Source organism: Lepidochelys kempii, chromosome 6, assembly GCF_965140265.1.
Source record: "Lepidochelys kempii isolate rLepKem1 chromosome 6, rLepKem1.hap2, whole genome shotgun sequence".
Classification (NCBI taxonomy): Eukaryota; Metazoa; Chordata; order Testudines; family Cheloniidae; genus Lepidochelys; species Lepidochelys kempii.
This window is the reverse complement of record NC_133261.1, coordinates 39,612,574-39,628,360: the sequence shown is the minus strand read 5'-3', so window position 1 is coordinate 39,628,360 and position 15,787 is coordinate 39,612,574. Positions and strand designations below refer to the sequence as shown.

General features: G+C 39.6%; 1 protein-coding gene across 15 annotated transcripts in view; it reads left to right on the top strand.

Annotated features, from left to right (window-relative positions):
* PPFIBP2 (PPFIA binding protein 2) overlaps window positions 1-15,787 on the top strand; it is a 217,809-nt gene that overhangs the window by 106,297 nt on the left and 95,725 nt on the right. Inside the window, exons 1-2 of one of the 15 annotated variants that reach the window (XM_073347676.1) lie at window positions 8,288-8,384; window positions 11,234-11,311. The exons of the other annotated variants lie outside the window; for them this stretch is intronic. Coding sequence (XP_073203777.1) covers window positions 11,264-11,311 — 48 coding nt within the window. The 5' untranslated portion in view covers window positions 8,288-8,384; window positions 11,234-11,263. Of the gene's footprint in view, window positions 1-8,287; window positions 8,385-11,233; window positions 11,312-15,787 lie in introns of those variants that run through there. 15 annotated transcript variants of the gene reach the window in all.

Below are 15,787 nucleotides of genomic sequence, written 5' to 3'. Positions count from 1 at the left end.
TTCCTCTTGTGCCTAAAGCTCCACTTGCTGACAGTTCTTCATTTTATATATCATCTGATCTTGCCACTGCAATTTCCAGCTCTTCCTATTAAAATAGTATGATGCGCTGCTCTAAGTGTACAGATATTGAGGTTTAAAAGTAATTTGCTGTGTGAGAGAGGAGGCTTTTGTGGAAGAAATTGTTATCTATCCAGGGCTGAATAAGGAGGGATTTATTTTATTAGATCATGAAAACTAGATAAAAAGTAGGGGTGCCACAAGTGTGAAATAGAGATAGCCATGATAAAAAATCTCTGTGTCTGGATATCCAGTACTGGATTTGGAGATCTTACTGGAATTGTATAGAAACAGTATAGACCTAAAGGATTCTTGCTTACAGCTGTCTTTCAGACATTCAATCTGTACAAAATGTATTTGGGTAATTTGGCCTGTCATATCTGTCAGATATCTTTATTGGGGGAGATATTGTGTTAACAGTATCTTATAATTCAGGCCAAAAGCATTACATTGCCTATAGAGGTGCACTTCAACTTTGATTCCAGCTAAATATATTTTCAGGTTTTATCATCTTTCCAGTACTAAATAGCTAAAAAACCTAAATATTGTAGCTCAGAAACACATAAATGAAACAGGACTCATATGCTGATAGGTTTTGTTTACAATCTGGGTAAATGCTGAAGTTGTTTTATTTCCTATTCAACACTGGAGTCAATGTTTTAAGATGATGATAACCCAGCCTGCACTCTGTCTCACTTTGTTGGAGAAAGGATCACATTACTGCCTGATATAGCATAATAAAGATACTGTATAATTAATAATCATTGCACTAGGTACAGGATTTATATAAACGTTATTGCACTAAGTATTGGTAATTCCAAGTCCTCTAAAAGACTGACTTATTATTTCTCAGTTAGCGCAAAGTGAATCTAGAATTAAAACATATCTAGAAACTAGGTGTCATTCCCTGCCAAGTTATAATAAAATACTGTAGGTAAGCCGTTGCCCAGTTTTTTAAAATAAAAAAATAAACTGTAAAACATGAGGGTGTGTGAAGCCTCAAAATGCAATTATTATAGTCTTAACACAAAAAGAAAAGGAGTACTTGTGGCACCTTAGAGACTAACCAATTTATTTGAGCATGAGCTTTCGTGAGCTACAGCTCACTTCATCAGATGTTTACCGTGAGATGAAGTGAGCTGTAGCTCACGAAAGCTCATGCTCAAATAAATTGGTTAGTCTCTAAGGTGCCACAAGTACTCCTTTTCTTTTTGCGAATACAGACTAACACGGCTGTTCCTCTGAAACCAGTCTTAACACAGTCCATTTTATCATGTCAGTTATTATATATTTCATAATTTCAGTAGTACATGGAAATCTGTCAGGCTGAATACTGCAAGCCTGACCCGGTAAGTCAGACTAGTAGCAGAAATGTGTACATTAGTCTCATCAAACATTTGCCAAGTTCACATTTTCCATATTGACATACCTTTCCCTAGCTGGAGCAGACCTGCTGGTTTTGGATGTCCATAACAGGAGTTTTACATTTGATTAAAAGGTAATTTTACACCGAGGCTAAGTATTAAAATTTCCTATATTCTACCTTTTTATTCTAAGTAAATTTAATGAAACCTCAAATGTAAATTGTAGCTCCTTTTGTGACTGGGTCTGAAAGTGTATTTCAGTATGAGGCAAAGAATGTTTGAAATTGCCAAGAATGTAAAAATGTCTGTTAATGAACAAGTAAATAGTAACTTCCCACAAAGCACTGGTGATATTTTCTTTATGTAAACGAAAGGAAGAGAGCCAGTTATTTCTAGAACTACCACAAAGGCCTAATGGTGCTAGAGAGCTATGCTATAGTATGACCTGCAATTGGGAAAGGCTCCAAAGTCTCCTGCACCTGCTCGAGGAGTTATGTTTTCATCCAGCATATGTAATAGGAGCCCGTCTTAATCATGCTGGCTTAGAAAAGAGGAAAGGATTAAAAAAAACTGTTTGATGTCCTTTGCAAGTTAAAAGTCTTATTTGTCCTGGGTACGCACTGATGCTTCCACATGCAGAACTCCAAATAAGCACTCCAGAGTTTTAGTTCCAAAATCAAAATTGTTTCTCCTTCTGCCAAAGAGACAAGCTGCTTCTCTTTTCTGCTGCTGCTTGGTCCAAATATGCTATAATGTACATCATTTGTGTTGGGCTTGTTATCTAGGAAGTGTCACTTGGTCTTGACCAAATGGCTAAGAACCAACTGTTGGAGATGCCTTTTCATGTTTCTATAGTCATTTCCCACCACATGTAAAAAGGCTGCTGCCTTTTGCTCAAATGGCCTGATTTTCCTTTTAGCACATTCACACTTCCACTCTACTGATGAGACGCACCACACCCTTTACCACTCCCTAGCTGCAGACATGGGGTTTTGGATGCCTATGGCATTTTCACGTTCAAAACCTACCAGTGAAACCTGGTCCTGACCTGCTTTCCCCCAGTCTCCAAAGATATATGTAACTTCTAAGACCTGCCCAGCCCAAGCAGTAGGAGGGGTAAGCATTGGAAGTAGGGGATGGAGGACGGGCTAATGGTGATGCTTAAGGTGGTGAAGAGAGATTGGTTACATGGGCTCCCTGACCTACAACTCCCTTCCCTGGAGCTGGCCTGTTTGACTAATTTTCTTTGAATAGGCTGGGCAAGTATCTAGCGGAGCCCATCATCTGAATTCTTGAAATATCTGGAAGGCCGAGTGTCTGTGCTGAATAGGACTGTTTTAATAATATCTGCAGAGGCTGATGGGCTTGAGTTGTTTTTCATCTTAAGGGATAAATTGCCTTTGTTTTATAAAGTGCATTATAAACAGGCACTATCAAAGCCAAATCAGCAAGTGCTGTCTTTAACTAATGTTAAAAACTGATCAGGGAAAGGGTCAGTTACTGGACAGTATGCCCCTTTCTTTTCTTCCAGACCTGCAGAAGCCAATAGAGTTTAAGACCAGGAGAGACCATTAGAATATCTAGTCTGACCCCCTTTATATCACAGGGCTTTAAATTTCACCCAAATACCCCTCTATTAAGATGAAAGACTTTAGTTAGCTCAAACACTAAAATGTGTGCCATAGGAAGAGACCAAGGTGGCACCAATCTCCAGGCCCCCGTAATGGCAGGGAGTTGATTAGGTGAGATGCCCAGATGACCTCAGCAGGCAAACTATGTTACAGAAAAGAAGGTGAAAAAACCTTGTCAGGGCTCACGGTAGGTGGCCTATGGCACAGAGTGAGCTGCTCGGTATCAGGGCTGAAGGTCAAAGACCAATCTGGGGCCTGGCCAGTTCAAAATCGCAGGCCCAAGTCTGTTTCAAGTTGAAAGCATGAGTAGAGAAGTGGGGTCGGGCTAGGTCAGGCTAGGTCAGGGTGTTTCACCAGGGCCACCAATGGTCATAAGCCAAAGACAGCAAACCAGAGATCAGAGTCTGGAGCCAAGCCTAGGTCGAGAGCTGGGAGGCAAGTCTCAGCAAGGAGTGGCGGGGCAGGGTCTAATGCAGAAGCACACCAGAGGCCGCATTGCTCAGACAATACCCAGAAATGGCATCCTGGTTTATATGGGGAGTGCCAACCAATCAGGGAATCACAGAGCACTGTTGCTCAGGCCCCTTAGAATGGGACATGCTGCAGGGTTTAGCTTCTCAGTACCTCTCGGTGGTAACCGAGAAAGCAGCATCTTCCTGCAGACCTCAGTTCTAGGTCCATGAGTTCTTACAGCCCCAGGGTCAAGCCACTTCGAGAGGGAAATTCCTTCCCAAACCCAAATCTGGTAGTCAGTATGGCCTGAGAATGTGAGCAAGACCCACCAGCTAGGCATCTAGATAGGGGCCTCAGAGCACTGGTCCAGCTGTGTGCAATCTCTGCTTCAGAAGAAGGTGGGAACAAAATATCCAGCATTCACCTACCAAGTGTGGATTGGGGGCAGAATTCCTTCCCGACTTCGGTAGGCAACTGACTGGAGCCCTGAAGCATGGGATTTGGTTATAGCCATTATCCTAATGCAGAGCTTCATGTGTTATGAGCGTATTAAGGACTATACAGGCAATCCCATCCTACCCATAGCCCATGAAGGAAAAGGGTGAACATGGGGACTCATAGATTCTCAGAGTCAAAGGCCAGAAGAGACCACCATGACCATCTAGTTTGATCTTCTGCACACACAGATTGTAGAATTTCTCTCAGAAGCTGGATTAAAGGAAATCCTTTAGAAAGATATTTAATCTGCTCTTAAAACCTCCAAGCAATGGTGAGTTGTCCATCTTCCCTGGTAAGCTGTTCCAGTGTTCACTGGTAGGAAATGTCTTATTTCAAGGTTGAAGTTGTTTAACTTCAATTTCCAGCCATTGGATCTTGTTATGCCCTAGTCAACAATGTTGAAATGCCTCCTCTTACAGGGATCTATTGCACGTGCAAGTACCTATACACAGTGATCAAGTCACCTCTCAACCTCCTCTTTGATAAGCTGAATAAGTTGAGCTCATTAAACCTCACATAATCTGTGCTCTTAGTTTCTGAATGTATTTTCTTTTGCCTCTGGCTGAATTAAAAGGCATTTTGCTGGATTGTGATAATTTAACCAGGTGATTCAGATCATTGTGTAACAGTAGCCTGTCCTCGCTATTTATTATCCCACCGTTTTTTTATCTTCTGCAAATTTCAGTAGCAAAGATTTTACATCATTGTCTAGAGTGCCGATGAAAATATTGAATAGTGTTGGACCAAGAACTGATCCCCTTGGGACTCTATTAGACACAGTCACATTTATTGATATCTCTCCATTAACCACTACATTTTGAGATTTGTCAATAGAGCAAATTTAATCCATTTAATGTGTGCCCTGTTAACTCCAGATAATGTAAGTTTTAAAATCAAAATGCCATGTGGTATTAAGTCAAATGCATTGGAAGAATTCAGCTATACTATAGCAACACGTTGCCTTTATCAACCAGATCTTGTTCGACAAGCCCTTCCTTCCATGAAATGAAGCTGACTGGCATTTGTTTTTTTGTTTGTTTGTTTTTGTTTTTTAGCCTCTATTTCTTTGCTGATAGAATCCCAAATTAACCATTCCATTATTTTACCTAAGTTTCCTGAGTCATCCCTTTTTTAGAGTGACCAGATAGCAACTATGAAAAATCGGGATGGGGTAGGGGTAATAGGGGCCTACATAAGACAAAATTCCAAATATTGGGACTGTCCCTATAAAAATGGGACATCTGGTCATCCTATGCCTTTTACTCTTTTTTTTTTAATATTGGAACTATAGTAGCAGTCCTCCTATCCTTTGGGAATTTCCCTAGTTTTCCAAGATTTGTTATTTTTTATCATTAGTAGTTCAAAAGACTCTTGGGTGTAAATTATCTGGGCCTATTGATCTTCAAAATGTTTAATTTTAGCAGATTCTGCCTCACATCTTTCTTTGTCACTACATAGTAAACTTTCAGTTCCATCCACATCATCATATAGGCTGGATACATCCTCTTGCTTTGTTCTAAATGCAGAATAGATATATCTTTTGAGACTTCACCTGGAATACTGTGTGCAGTTCTGGTCTCCCATGTTTAAGAAGTATGAATTCAAACTGGAACAGGTACAGAGAAGGGCTACAAGGATGATCCAAGGAATGGAAAACTTGTCTTATGAAAGGAGACTCAAGGAGCTTGGCTTGTTTAGCCTAACTAAAAGAAGGTTGAGGGGAGATATGATTCTCTCTATAAATATATCAGAGGGGTAAATACCGGAGAGGGAGAGGAATTATTTAAAATCAGTACCAATATGGACACAAGAACAAATTGATATAAACTGGTCATTGGGAAGTTTAGACTTGAAATTAGACGAAGGTTTCTAACCATCAGAGGAGAGAAGTTTTGGAATAGCCTTCCAAGGGAAACAGTGGGGGCAAAAGATCTATCTGGCTTTAAGATTAAACTCGATAAGTTTATGGAGGAGATGGTATGATGGGGTAACATGGTTTTGGTAATTAAATATTCACGGTAAATAGGCCTAATGGCCTGTGATGGGATGCTAGATGGGGTGGGATCTGAGTTACCCAGGAAAGAATTTTCTGTAGTATCTGGCTGGTGAATCTTACCCGTATGCTCAGGGTTTAGCTGATGGCCATATTTGGGGTCGGGAAGGGATTTTCCTCCAGGGCAGATTGGAAGAGGCCCTGGAGGTTTTTCGCCTTCCTCTGTAGCATGGGGCACGGATCACTTGCTGGAGGATTCTATGCTCCTTCAAGTCTTTAAACCATGATTTGAGAACTTCAATAGCTCAGACATAGGTGAGAGGTTTTTTGCAGGAGTAGTGGGTGAAATTCTGTGGTCTGTGCTGTGCAGGAGGTCAGACTAGATGATCATAATGGTCCCTTCTGACCTTAGTATCTATGAATATTTCTCCTTTTTTACATCACTATTTATAGTTTTGCCATCTGCATCTAACAATGGACCTATACCTGATGTAGGGTTTTTCTTGTTGCTAATATATTTAAAAACTGCCGCCTTATTATCTTTACCCCTGCTGGCCATTTATATTTCATTGATTTCTTTGGTTTCCCTTATCAGTAGCATACTTTTTTTTAACTTGTATTCATTGCCATTTACTTCCCCTTTTTTCTATCTTTTTATTTATTTATATATATAATCCTCTTTACCAAGCCTCTTTCTTGTTCAGCGTAATTTTTTCATTGTCTGTGGACTTATGGCTTTTTGGACATCCAGTAGGATATCCTTGATCAATTCCTAGTTTTCATTAAAACTTCCCACTTCAAATTTAATTTTGATATGCTCCATTTCAGTGTGATTTGTCCTCAGACCTGATACCCGCCCCTCCTCCCCTGCAGATCTGCTGAGGGCTAGAGTCATGCACATAGAGTTCCTGAATCACTGTATTGTTTTTTCCCCTTTCTCCAACCACATATGGCAGCCTGGCTCCAATAGGAGCACAGTCCACAAACATTTTTGCTGGGTGCCATCACAAAACATTATAACAGGTTTGCTTCAGAACATGTAATGCTTTCTACAGGGCCTCAATGAGGTTGGTAAGAGAACAATCCTGCCAAGAATGGCCAACTTCTCAACCCTAGAGAAGACAAACATGAAATAAAGCAAGCACTCCCTTCTCTCCCCAACCCCAGCAGATCTATGGCTTTTTGTTTCCCTTCCACTTCTGGAATTAGATGACAACATTGGCCTCTTAACTGCAGGAGGTATAAATAAGAGCCTGGAGCACACTGATCCTAATAGATTTAGAAATGTATTTGTGGCAAGTCTGTTTAATGTTTGATATGGGATTAAAAGAGTATTTGCTTGTAAAAGCAAATTTAATGCTTCTGAATATAGATTAGTAAATAGCCAGAAATGCACAGGGTATTAGCAGTGTGGTTTCCATTCATTATATATTAGGCAAGACATTCATGTGGATCTCTCCCTTGATCTGTTTTGAAAGTGGAGGAGTTGACATTGTAACAGCAGCAGCAGCTGTGATCAGTGGGTCTCTTCTGAGAATTCACTGGGAAGGAAAGGCATTGTGTTCGGTGGTCTCTGGCTACACACAATGGACTACAGGAACTTTGCTATTCACATCTTTTCATGTATTTGTACCTGCTCCTGTATTTTCCACTCCATACAACTGATGAAGTGGGTTCTAGCCCACAAAAGTTTATGCCCAAATAAATTTGTTAGTCTCTAAGGTGCCACAAGGACTCCTTGTTGTTGTTTTTTAAGATTAATGTTTCAGATTATATTCCCATATCTGATGTGTGTCCTTTGTTTTGGGGGGGATATAGGTGATAGTTTCTTGAAAACTGAAACTGCTCAAGTGAAATACTAAATCAAATACCAAGAAAGAAAAGAATGGTCTGAATTGAATGTAGGATTGCCTGTTCAATTTTTAAAAAAAGGAATAATTAGAAGTTGACATTGGTTTCTTAACAGCAGATATAATGGAGCAATATAATAGTAACCTCATGAAAATACTTCCAAACTGTAATATTTCCCACCATCTCATCTTTATTCACCCCATAGAAACCAGCCCACCTTCCTAGTTAAATGAAAAAATACGCTGATTAATCTTAACACATTTGGTTTGTATCCTGCTGTATTCATTTGCTACTTGAAACTCTTTAGGGCCAAAGCTCAAACAGGAGAGAAAATCCAGCATGCAGGTGACAGGCTAAAAGCAAGCATGTGACTGTTTGGAATGTACTTTGTCAACATTCCTAGCTGATAAGGGGCTGACTGAGTGTAAGATAACTAGAAATTCAGTCACCCTGTTACCTTTTAGTCAGGAAGAATGACTGTGACAAAATCAGGCGCAGTTACGTGAAATCTGAAACAAATCATTGGACAGGAATAAGGTATGTTGGTAATTTAAAATATTTTTATATCAAGAGAACTATTGTTCACCTGTCTATGAATATTGTATTTAGACAGTAATAAGTAGAGTAATGCAACTTTCCTTGAGCATAATTAATTGATTCCACTGCTGTCAAGCAGTGACATTTTGAATGTGAGACGTTTTAAAGAAGTTATGATTGGGTTTAATTGACTAATTAAAAGCATAATGGGCGGGGGTGTTGAAAGCTTTTTAAAAGTGGCAAGTTATTTTTAAAAATGATCTGAAATGAGGGAGGTTTGGAAAATGATCTGAAATGGATAAAGTTTGGAAAGTCTGGTCCCACACATGTAGTACCATGTAATGTACACCTGAAGCCCAAGGTAAAATTATAACTGACTGTTGTTGTCCTGCATGAAAATATGTTTCAGAGCTTTCAGATCTCTTTATCTCAAACTGTAACAGTTCATGTTTTTAGTTCCAGAGATCCCCAGTATATCAGCGAAGATGGTGGTTGTCACATATGGTCATATTTAATTTATATAAGATACATAATATAGACACATGACAAATGAGAGTTTTTATGAGATTTTAAGCGATACGGAGAGTTAATAAGATGGGCAAATATAGGAAGGCTGTGCTTAGAGTTGCCAACTCCGACTGAAGCTATTCCGGGAAGTTTTTTCTCCCGCCCCAGCATGACATAATGTCATTTTCTTAAAATCTCTTATTAAAATCTCCTGGATTGCTTTCAGTAGTCACAGAGAGATCAATGCCGATTCCGGGAGACTCCAGGCCAATCCTGGAGGCTTGGCAACTGTAGCTGTTCTAGGTGTCAAGCACTGCAGAACTACTAAGAGGTTTCAGAGTAGCAGCCATGTTAGTCTGTATTTGCAAAAAGAAAAGGAGTACTTGTAGCACCTTAGAGACTAACAAATTTAGTCTCACGAAAGCTTATGCTCAAATAAATTTGTTAGTCTCTAAGGTGCCACAAATCCTCCTTTTCTTTTTGCAGATACAGACTAACACAGCTGCTACTCTGAAAAGAGGTTTGCTTGTGCATTTAATCATACTAGCACTTCTTAACATTACTCATTCTTTAGAAGTCTTACACATTTCCCCCAGCATGTGGCTTTAAATAAGAAAAAGGAACTTTTAAGCAGAGCTGGCAACCTGGGTTATCCCCCCTCTGTTTTTTGCCTTGGAGGCTTATAGGACAGAGCTCCTTTGGCCAAAGTCTGTCTGAGTTGAGATAACATGGCACCACTCCTCTCACCCCTCCAACTGCAGAAACTCCTCCATATAGAATCAGAGGACTGGAAGGGGTCTTGAGACGTCATCTAGTCCAGTCCCCTGCACTCATGGCAGGGCTAAGTATTATCTAGACCATCCCTGACAGGTGTTTTGTCTAACCTGCTCTTAAAAATCTCCAGTGATGAAGATTTTTACTTGAGGCCTCTGTACTTTTGAGGTGTAGCTAAATGACACAGAGCCAGACAAGGGTTGTCTTTCAAGGAAACATACTGCTTCAAACTCCTGGTTGTTCCTTGCACATGGTGGTGCCATTGCCGGCAATGTTATTGGGCATGGGTTCCCTCTTTCTGCTGTTGAATTCCCTCTAAAGTCAGAAAGAGTTTGGCTGGGGACCCTGGAGGCAGTGGGCATCTGTGTGAGTGCCCTGAGACCTGCATGGGCGTGAGGATGTCATTGTTGACTCAGCAAGGGGGAAAACCCCACTCCCCAAGCCACTTGATGCAACATAACTTCAGTACTCATAAGGCATCCTGTTTTTTTCAGAGGTTGACATGACCTGGATCCTGTCATTTAACTTCTTACAATTTTTAAAATATTTTTGTCCAAAATAATTCTCTCTTCATGTGGCGTTCTTTATTGTCCGGTTTCAAGTTAGGGCATTTTCACCAGTGAAATCTTAAAAAGCTGAAACTGGAATTCATAAAGAAAAATTAAGTCGCAGACATAATGCTGTGTGTAGGCACTAGGGGACACCACTATAACAGGCAAACCTGAGATGTCCCCTCTCAACAGAACCATTGCTTTGACTATACATTCATCTTGGCATTGCAAATTTGAAACATTGCCATGCTATGTGGCTTCAGCTGCAGTAGAAAAAGACTGTAAAAAGCTGGGGGCATATCGTTGTTCTTTGTGAAGATGAAACTTTGGCCCTTCTAGCAAAAGTCTTGTTCGTAGAATATTTGACTTCTCCATAAAGGTCCTTCTTGAACCCCTTTTATTTTTACAGTGTGTTCTGTGAAAACAGGCAAGTAATTCAAAGAGCATGGCTTATTTTTAGGCTTAACCCCAGCTTGAAATAAACTGAGAAGCTGAGGAGTGTTATGATAAACACAGAGTAAAACAGAGACAGGAAATAGGGGGTCTTTGGGAAATGAGTTCCAGCCACTCTTGAAACAGAAAGCCAGGGAAGGCATTACTTGAAAATAGTTTCTCTATGAGAGCTTAGTAATTTTTAGCTTGTTATTTTGCCATTAATAGGGAACAGTTACTGCAGATTTAGACTACTATGGAAGGCTTCTTTTTTCCAAGAGACCATCTGGCATGATACATCTTTTGAAGCGTTTAGAATGATGTTGCTGCTTGTCACTAATTGTGATCTGCACTAAAAAAAACAGATGCTCGGAGGGGAGAGTCTGAAGTTTATGCAGTTGTGTGTTGTATATACATCCGTCAGCAGAGTTTGGGATAAGCCTGAGGGACAGAGGCAGGAGATTTAAGAAAAAATATGAACACAGATTCATGCTCTTAGAGGTGGGGGCAGAAAGGGGAGACGTAGCGATTGCATTCTGCAAGACAAAGCTCTATCCTCTGTCCAAAAAATTCCTCTTAACCCAGGAAATATTATTGCTGAGATGGGCCCAAAGCATGGATGGTGAGATTGATATTTACAAGCACTTCACGTGGCTAAAGAGGGTAAGTGATTTGTTGTGCTCTGTTGTCTCTTTGTAAAGACTTGTTAGTAACAGACTTTGACTTTTCAGCTTCCTAAGGAAAAACATATTCAGTGCCTCAAACTTAAACAATTGCCAAGTTCTTCATGAGAATCTAATTATAGGCATACCTCCATGAGGGGAAAAAATCAGCTCTCTTTATGCTTAAAATGAAATTCTGAAATCAAGGTTTGAACAAATAGAAAATAATATTTTAAGTTGACTGTTACTGAGATTGTAAACATACAGCATGCTTCCTTTATAAGAGTTTATGGTAAGCAAAGACAATATGTTGTGAATAACTTTGTGATAATGAGGGTATTTGCGTCAGTTCATTTAATTAACTCTTTCTGCATAGGTGTAATTGCACGGAACTGGGGGGAGGGAGGGTTGGGTTGGGTTAACATACTTGCCATCCAGTATAGCTTATATATTTTAAAAACAGATGTAATACAATTGAAATCTTAATTTTATGGTGAGCAGTCTGAACTTAACAAAGTTACTTCTAAATGTGATTTTTTTTTAAAGTTGTCTTGTCTAAAAGTAAAAGTGCAGAAAACAGAATTTTCCTTTTCACATAAGAATTAAGTGTGTTTTTAGTGGATTTTTATAATTTTCTTGTATCCTTTCCTGACACTATTCTTCAGTTTTTAAAGATAGCAATAAATAAATATTTTTTGTATAAAAATTTTTCTTTTCTAACTTTCCAGAAATAGTATAAACTTTAAAATCTAGTTTTATGTATTTTGTGTAAATATTTTCTTGCAAATACTATGCATTCGCTTAAAGACTCAAATAAGTATCCATGCCATACAGTTTTCAGATTGTCTTTTAGTGTCTCAATTTTACTGATTTTAACTGTATTTTATATAAATAAATAGAAGTCTATTCTGTATGTGAAATGTGAACAGGATCTACAATTTTAATTGACTTTTTGAATCATGGAAAGCTTCACAATATTATCTCAATCTCTGATAAAGGCTGAAGCTTGAGAAGCTTGAAGTTCAGTCAGTTTAAAAAAATTATGTGGAAAATATTTGCTTCAGTCCCGGAGGCCCTTGTATCTTTTCAGTTGGGGTATGCAGCAGGAAATGACCGTGGGTAATATTATACTATCAGAGATTAGCCTATGTTTTGCACAATTAAAGCAAAGATAAATAACTTTTTATTACTGTTTTCCTAGATCAGAAGTTAAATCTTTCTACTAAAATAAGTTCTCAAGCAGTACATTTTCCCCTTCCTGATAAAATTTCATCTCTCAAATCTTATGTATGCAAAGTAAAGGTTTATGTGCAGTAAATAAGATGTTCAGTATACACTTTAAACTGAGGTCAATAACACATATCTGTTCTCTCTAATAAAATGGGAATGCTCAAGAAGTAGCTTTCTGTAAGCTGGACTCCACAGTGATGAATTTTAAATTCCTTAAGGGTCAGCTCGGAAACACCATTAATCTTTTGTTCCCTATGGTAAGGAGTGCTTAACACTGTCTAATGTTTTCATGGAAGAATTCATTCTTGAAACGGTGGATATATTGGGATTATTTCCAAAAACAATATGCCAGAAATGTATGCACTGTTACTATAGTGCACATTCTATAATCTTACTTTACAGAAATGAAAGTATAATGACATACAGTAGTTGTGTGTAATTCCTTTTATGCTGATGACTTTAAAGCAGTGTGAATACTGCTCCCTTTTCTAGAAATGGTTCTTAAAGAAAAAAGTGTGGGAGTGAACGGAAGTGGAGAACTGCAAATAGTCTTGCAGTCCTCCCAGAAGAACCTGAGCTGTTGTGCTTCCAAATTCCTATAAGCGATAAAACATTGCAACAATCAAAGTGATTTATTGAATCCTCATGCCCCAGAATCCCAGTGTTGTGTCACATGTTCTGGCACCAACTGTGATGGCATATAAAGATTTCAGATCCTGTAATCGCAAACTGATGCTTTTTGGCTGATAATAAAAGCACTTCTCCTACAATAGAGAACAGTTTCACCATGAGTATAAAACACTTAAGGGAGAAGGATCAGTTTTGATTTTACGAGAGGTTAGGTACCATAGCTAGGTTTTCATTGCAATATAAAGTCTGTGGTCTTGAACTGGATTATGGGAGCACAGGGACAAATGTAAAATTGCAAACCCCAGGCAGATGATACAGCTGATATTTTCAGATTCTCAGAAATCAGAATCAGTCCCTGAACAGCGATCTCCTGTAACATTTAACTTGTGCAGCCGTGAGTGCCAGGTGATAGCTGGAAGGAGAAAAACCACTTAGATCAAATTGAAACAAATGTTGCCACAGTCCAGCTCTGCCATCTGTACTTTCCTAACTGTGAAAAGACTTGTTAAGAGGGCAGTGCCAAGACGTGCCCTGGGCATTGGCTGGGTAGCAGCAAAATGAAGGAGCAAGTCAGTGGAGCCAAAAAACACAGCAGCCTGTTCTCGGTCATACAGTAGGCACAGTTAAAATGTTTTCTTTTTGCCTTTTACTGATAGAAAAGATATCAGTTGTAGCAATATTCTCTATAATAAGCACAGGGAATAACTCCCCAGACCAGTAGAATCTTACCTACTGGTGGAAACGCAAAAAAGTAATTTAACTGTGCCCATTGCACACTCAGCAAATTGTTGATATGGTAGGAAACAATTTCACAACCAGCAGGCATTCAGCCTATAATGGCTAAGAAGTTGAATAAGATCTGGCAGATGTATGTAACACTACGGTGGTGGGAAGGGATGCGGTACGTGGTGTTTCAGTCTGCCATTTATAATTATGGAGACATTCTAAGAGACCTTGCTACCTACAGACGAAAGAGAGCCCATCAAGATATACAATGTGGAGGCCATGTAAGCTTATATTGATGCAAAAGTGCCTCTCCATCCTCAGAGGATGTAGAATAGTCTTTATAAATAGAAGTACTTTTCTAGCATCACAGCTCAAGAAGCAGCAAGTTGGGATCAAGGCCCCTCTGTATGTTTCTCACACAGCACTAGTTTGTTGGATACTGCCACCACTTTCAAGCCTTTTTACAGAAGGCTAGCCCTGTGACTCAACCCAACATCAGTTAGGAAAGACATCAAGGTCTCCCTAATTAAACCTTCCATGACAAACTGAGGAAGCTGGGAGTGAAGAGAAAAAGAGGCTCCCATCTAGGATAAGGTCAAAGGATACCTATCTCTAGTATGAACTCTGTTCAGTTCCCATGAGGTGGGGGAGAAAGTTCTCCCACAGAATTTTATGCTTGCTTCCAAAATCATCACTCTTCCCCATTTCCCTTTTGCTTTCTAATATCCCTTCCTCTGACCTAAGTAGAACCCATATTTCTGAAATAAAAGTGTGATCTCTGTTGTTGCACATGGGAGTGTGTGTGCACCGATAAGTGGTCAGCTAATGATGTCAAAAATAGGTGTTGATGTTTTCCACTAACTGTGGGGTGAGAGTTGTCTGAAACTGTTAGACCTTCACTGGTCTAATTAATTTAGTGAAGGATGTGAGAGGGAGCAAAATGGACAACCCTCTCCCATTTGTTGGCTGGAAAGGCTAGGGAGGGGGAAAATAAAAAATTAGATTTTCCAAATACCAGCACATCTGCCATATCCAGCCATCCAGTTCAGAGCAAAGAATTTCAGCAAATGTTCATGCTGTCTAGGAGCGTATAAGTTCCTCTAGCTCTGCCTTGCTTAGTTTCCGATCATGTGCTTTTAGCTCTGTCTATCTGGCTACCGTCCTCTCTCACCCTAACCAAACGTGAGACATGGGCTAGGGGAGAAACCTGTTGCTGCTTGTTTCATTGCATCCAGGTGAACAGAGAGAAGAGCCATGTATCCAGCAACTCCTCAAAAATCCCTATACAGTCAGGTAGCTCTAAAATATCAATAGATTGGATTCGGATTACAATAATATTTGGAGATTCAAATAATATCCCCAAATACAAATATTTCACAAATAATATGCTGTGTACCCATTGCTACACAATTCTTCTGGAATGGAAGTAGTGACCCTGATGAGTCCCAGAACAGTGAGAGAGGTGGGAATTACATATTTTTCTCAATAGCATTGACCCCACACTAGACTGATCCTGAAAAAAGCGGGTAGGGAAATGAGGTGTTCTCTTTTTTCAGTCTGGATGCAAATGACAAATCACAGGTTCTCAGACTGTGGTCCATAGACTGCTAGTAGTCAGTGGAAAACTGGTTGGTCACACACTGCTGGCTCCGCTTCTTTGTTTTCAGGGGCCAAATTGCAATGAAGACAGAATACATTAAGCATGTCCTTAATATTACTTTTTCCATGCATGCAATTGCCGTAGTTGCCACAGGGAACGTATTCAATTCCCTGTGGAACTGGAGATGGTTCATGTGATTGTGAATGGGAGGGGAGGAGAACTGTGACACAAGCTCCCTATTAAGGTATGGGCACCTTGCCAAAAAAGTTTGAGAATCGCTGATCTATGTGC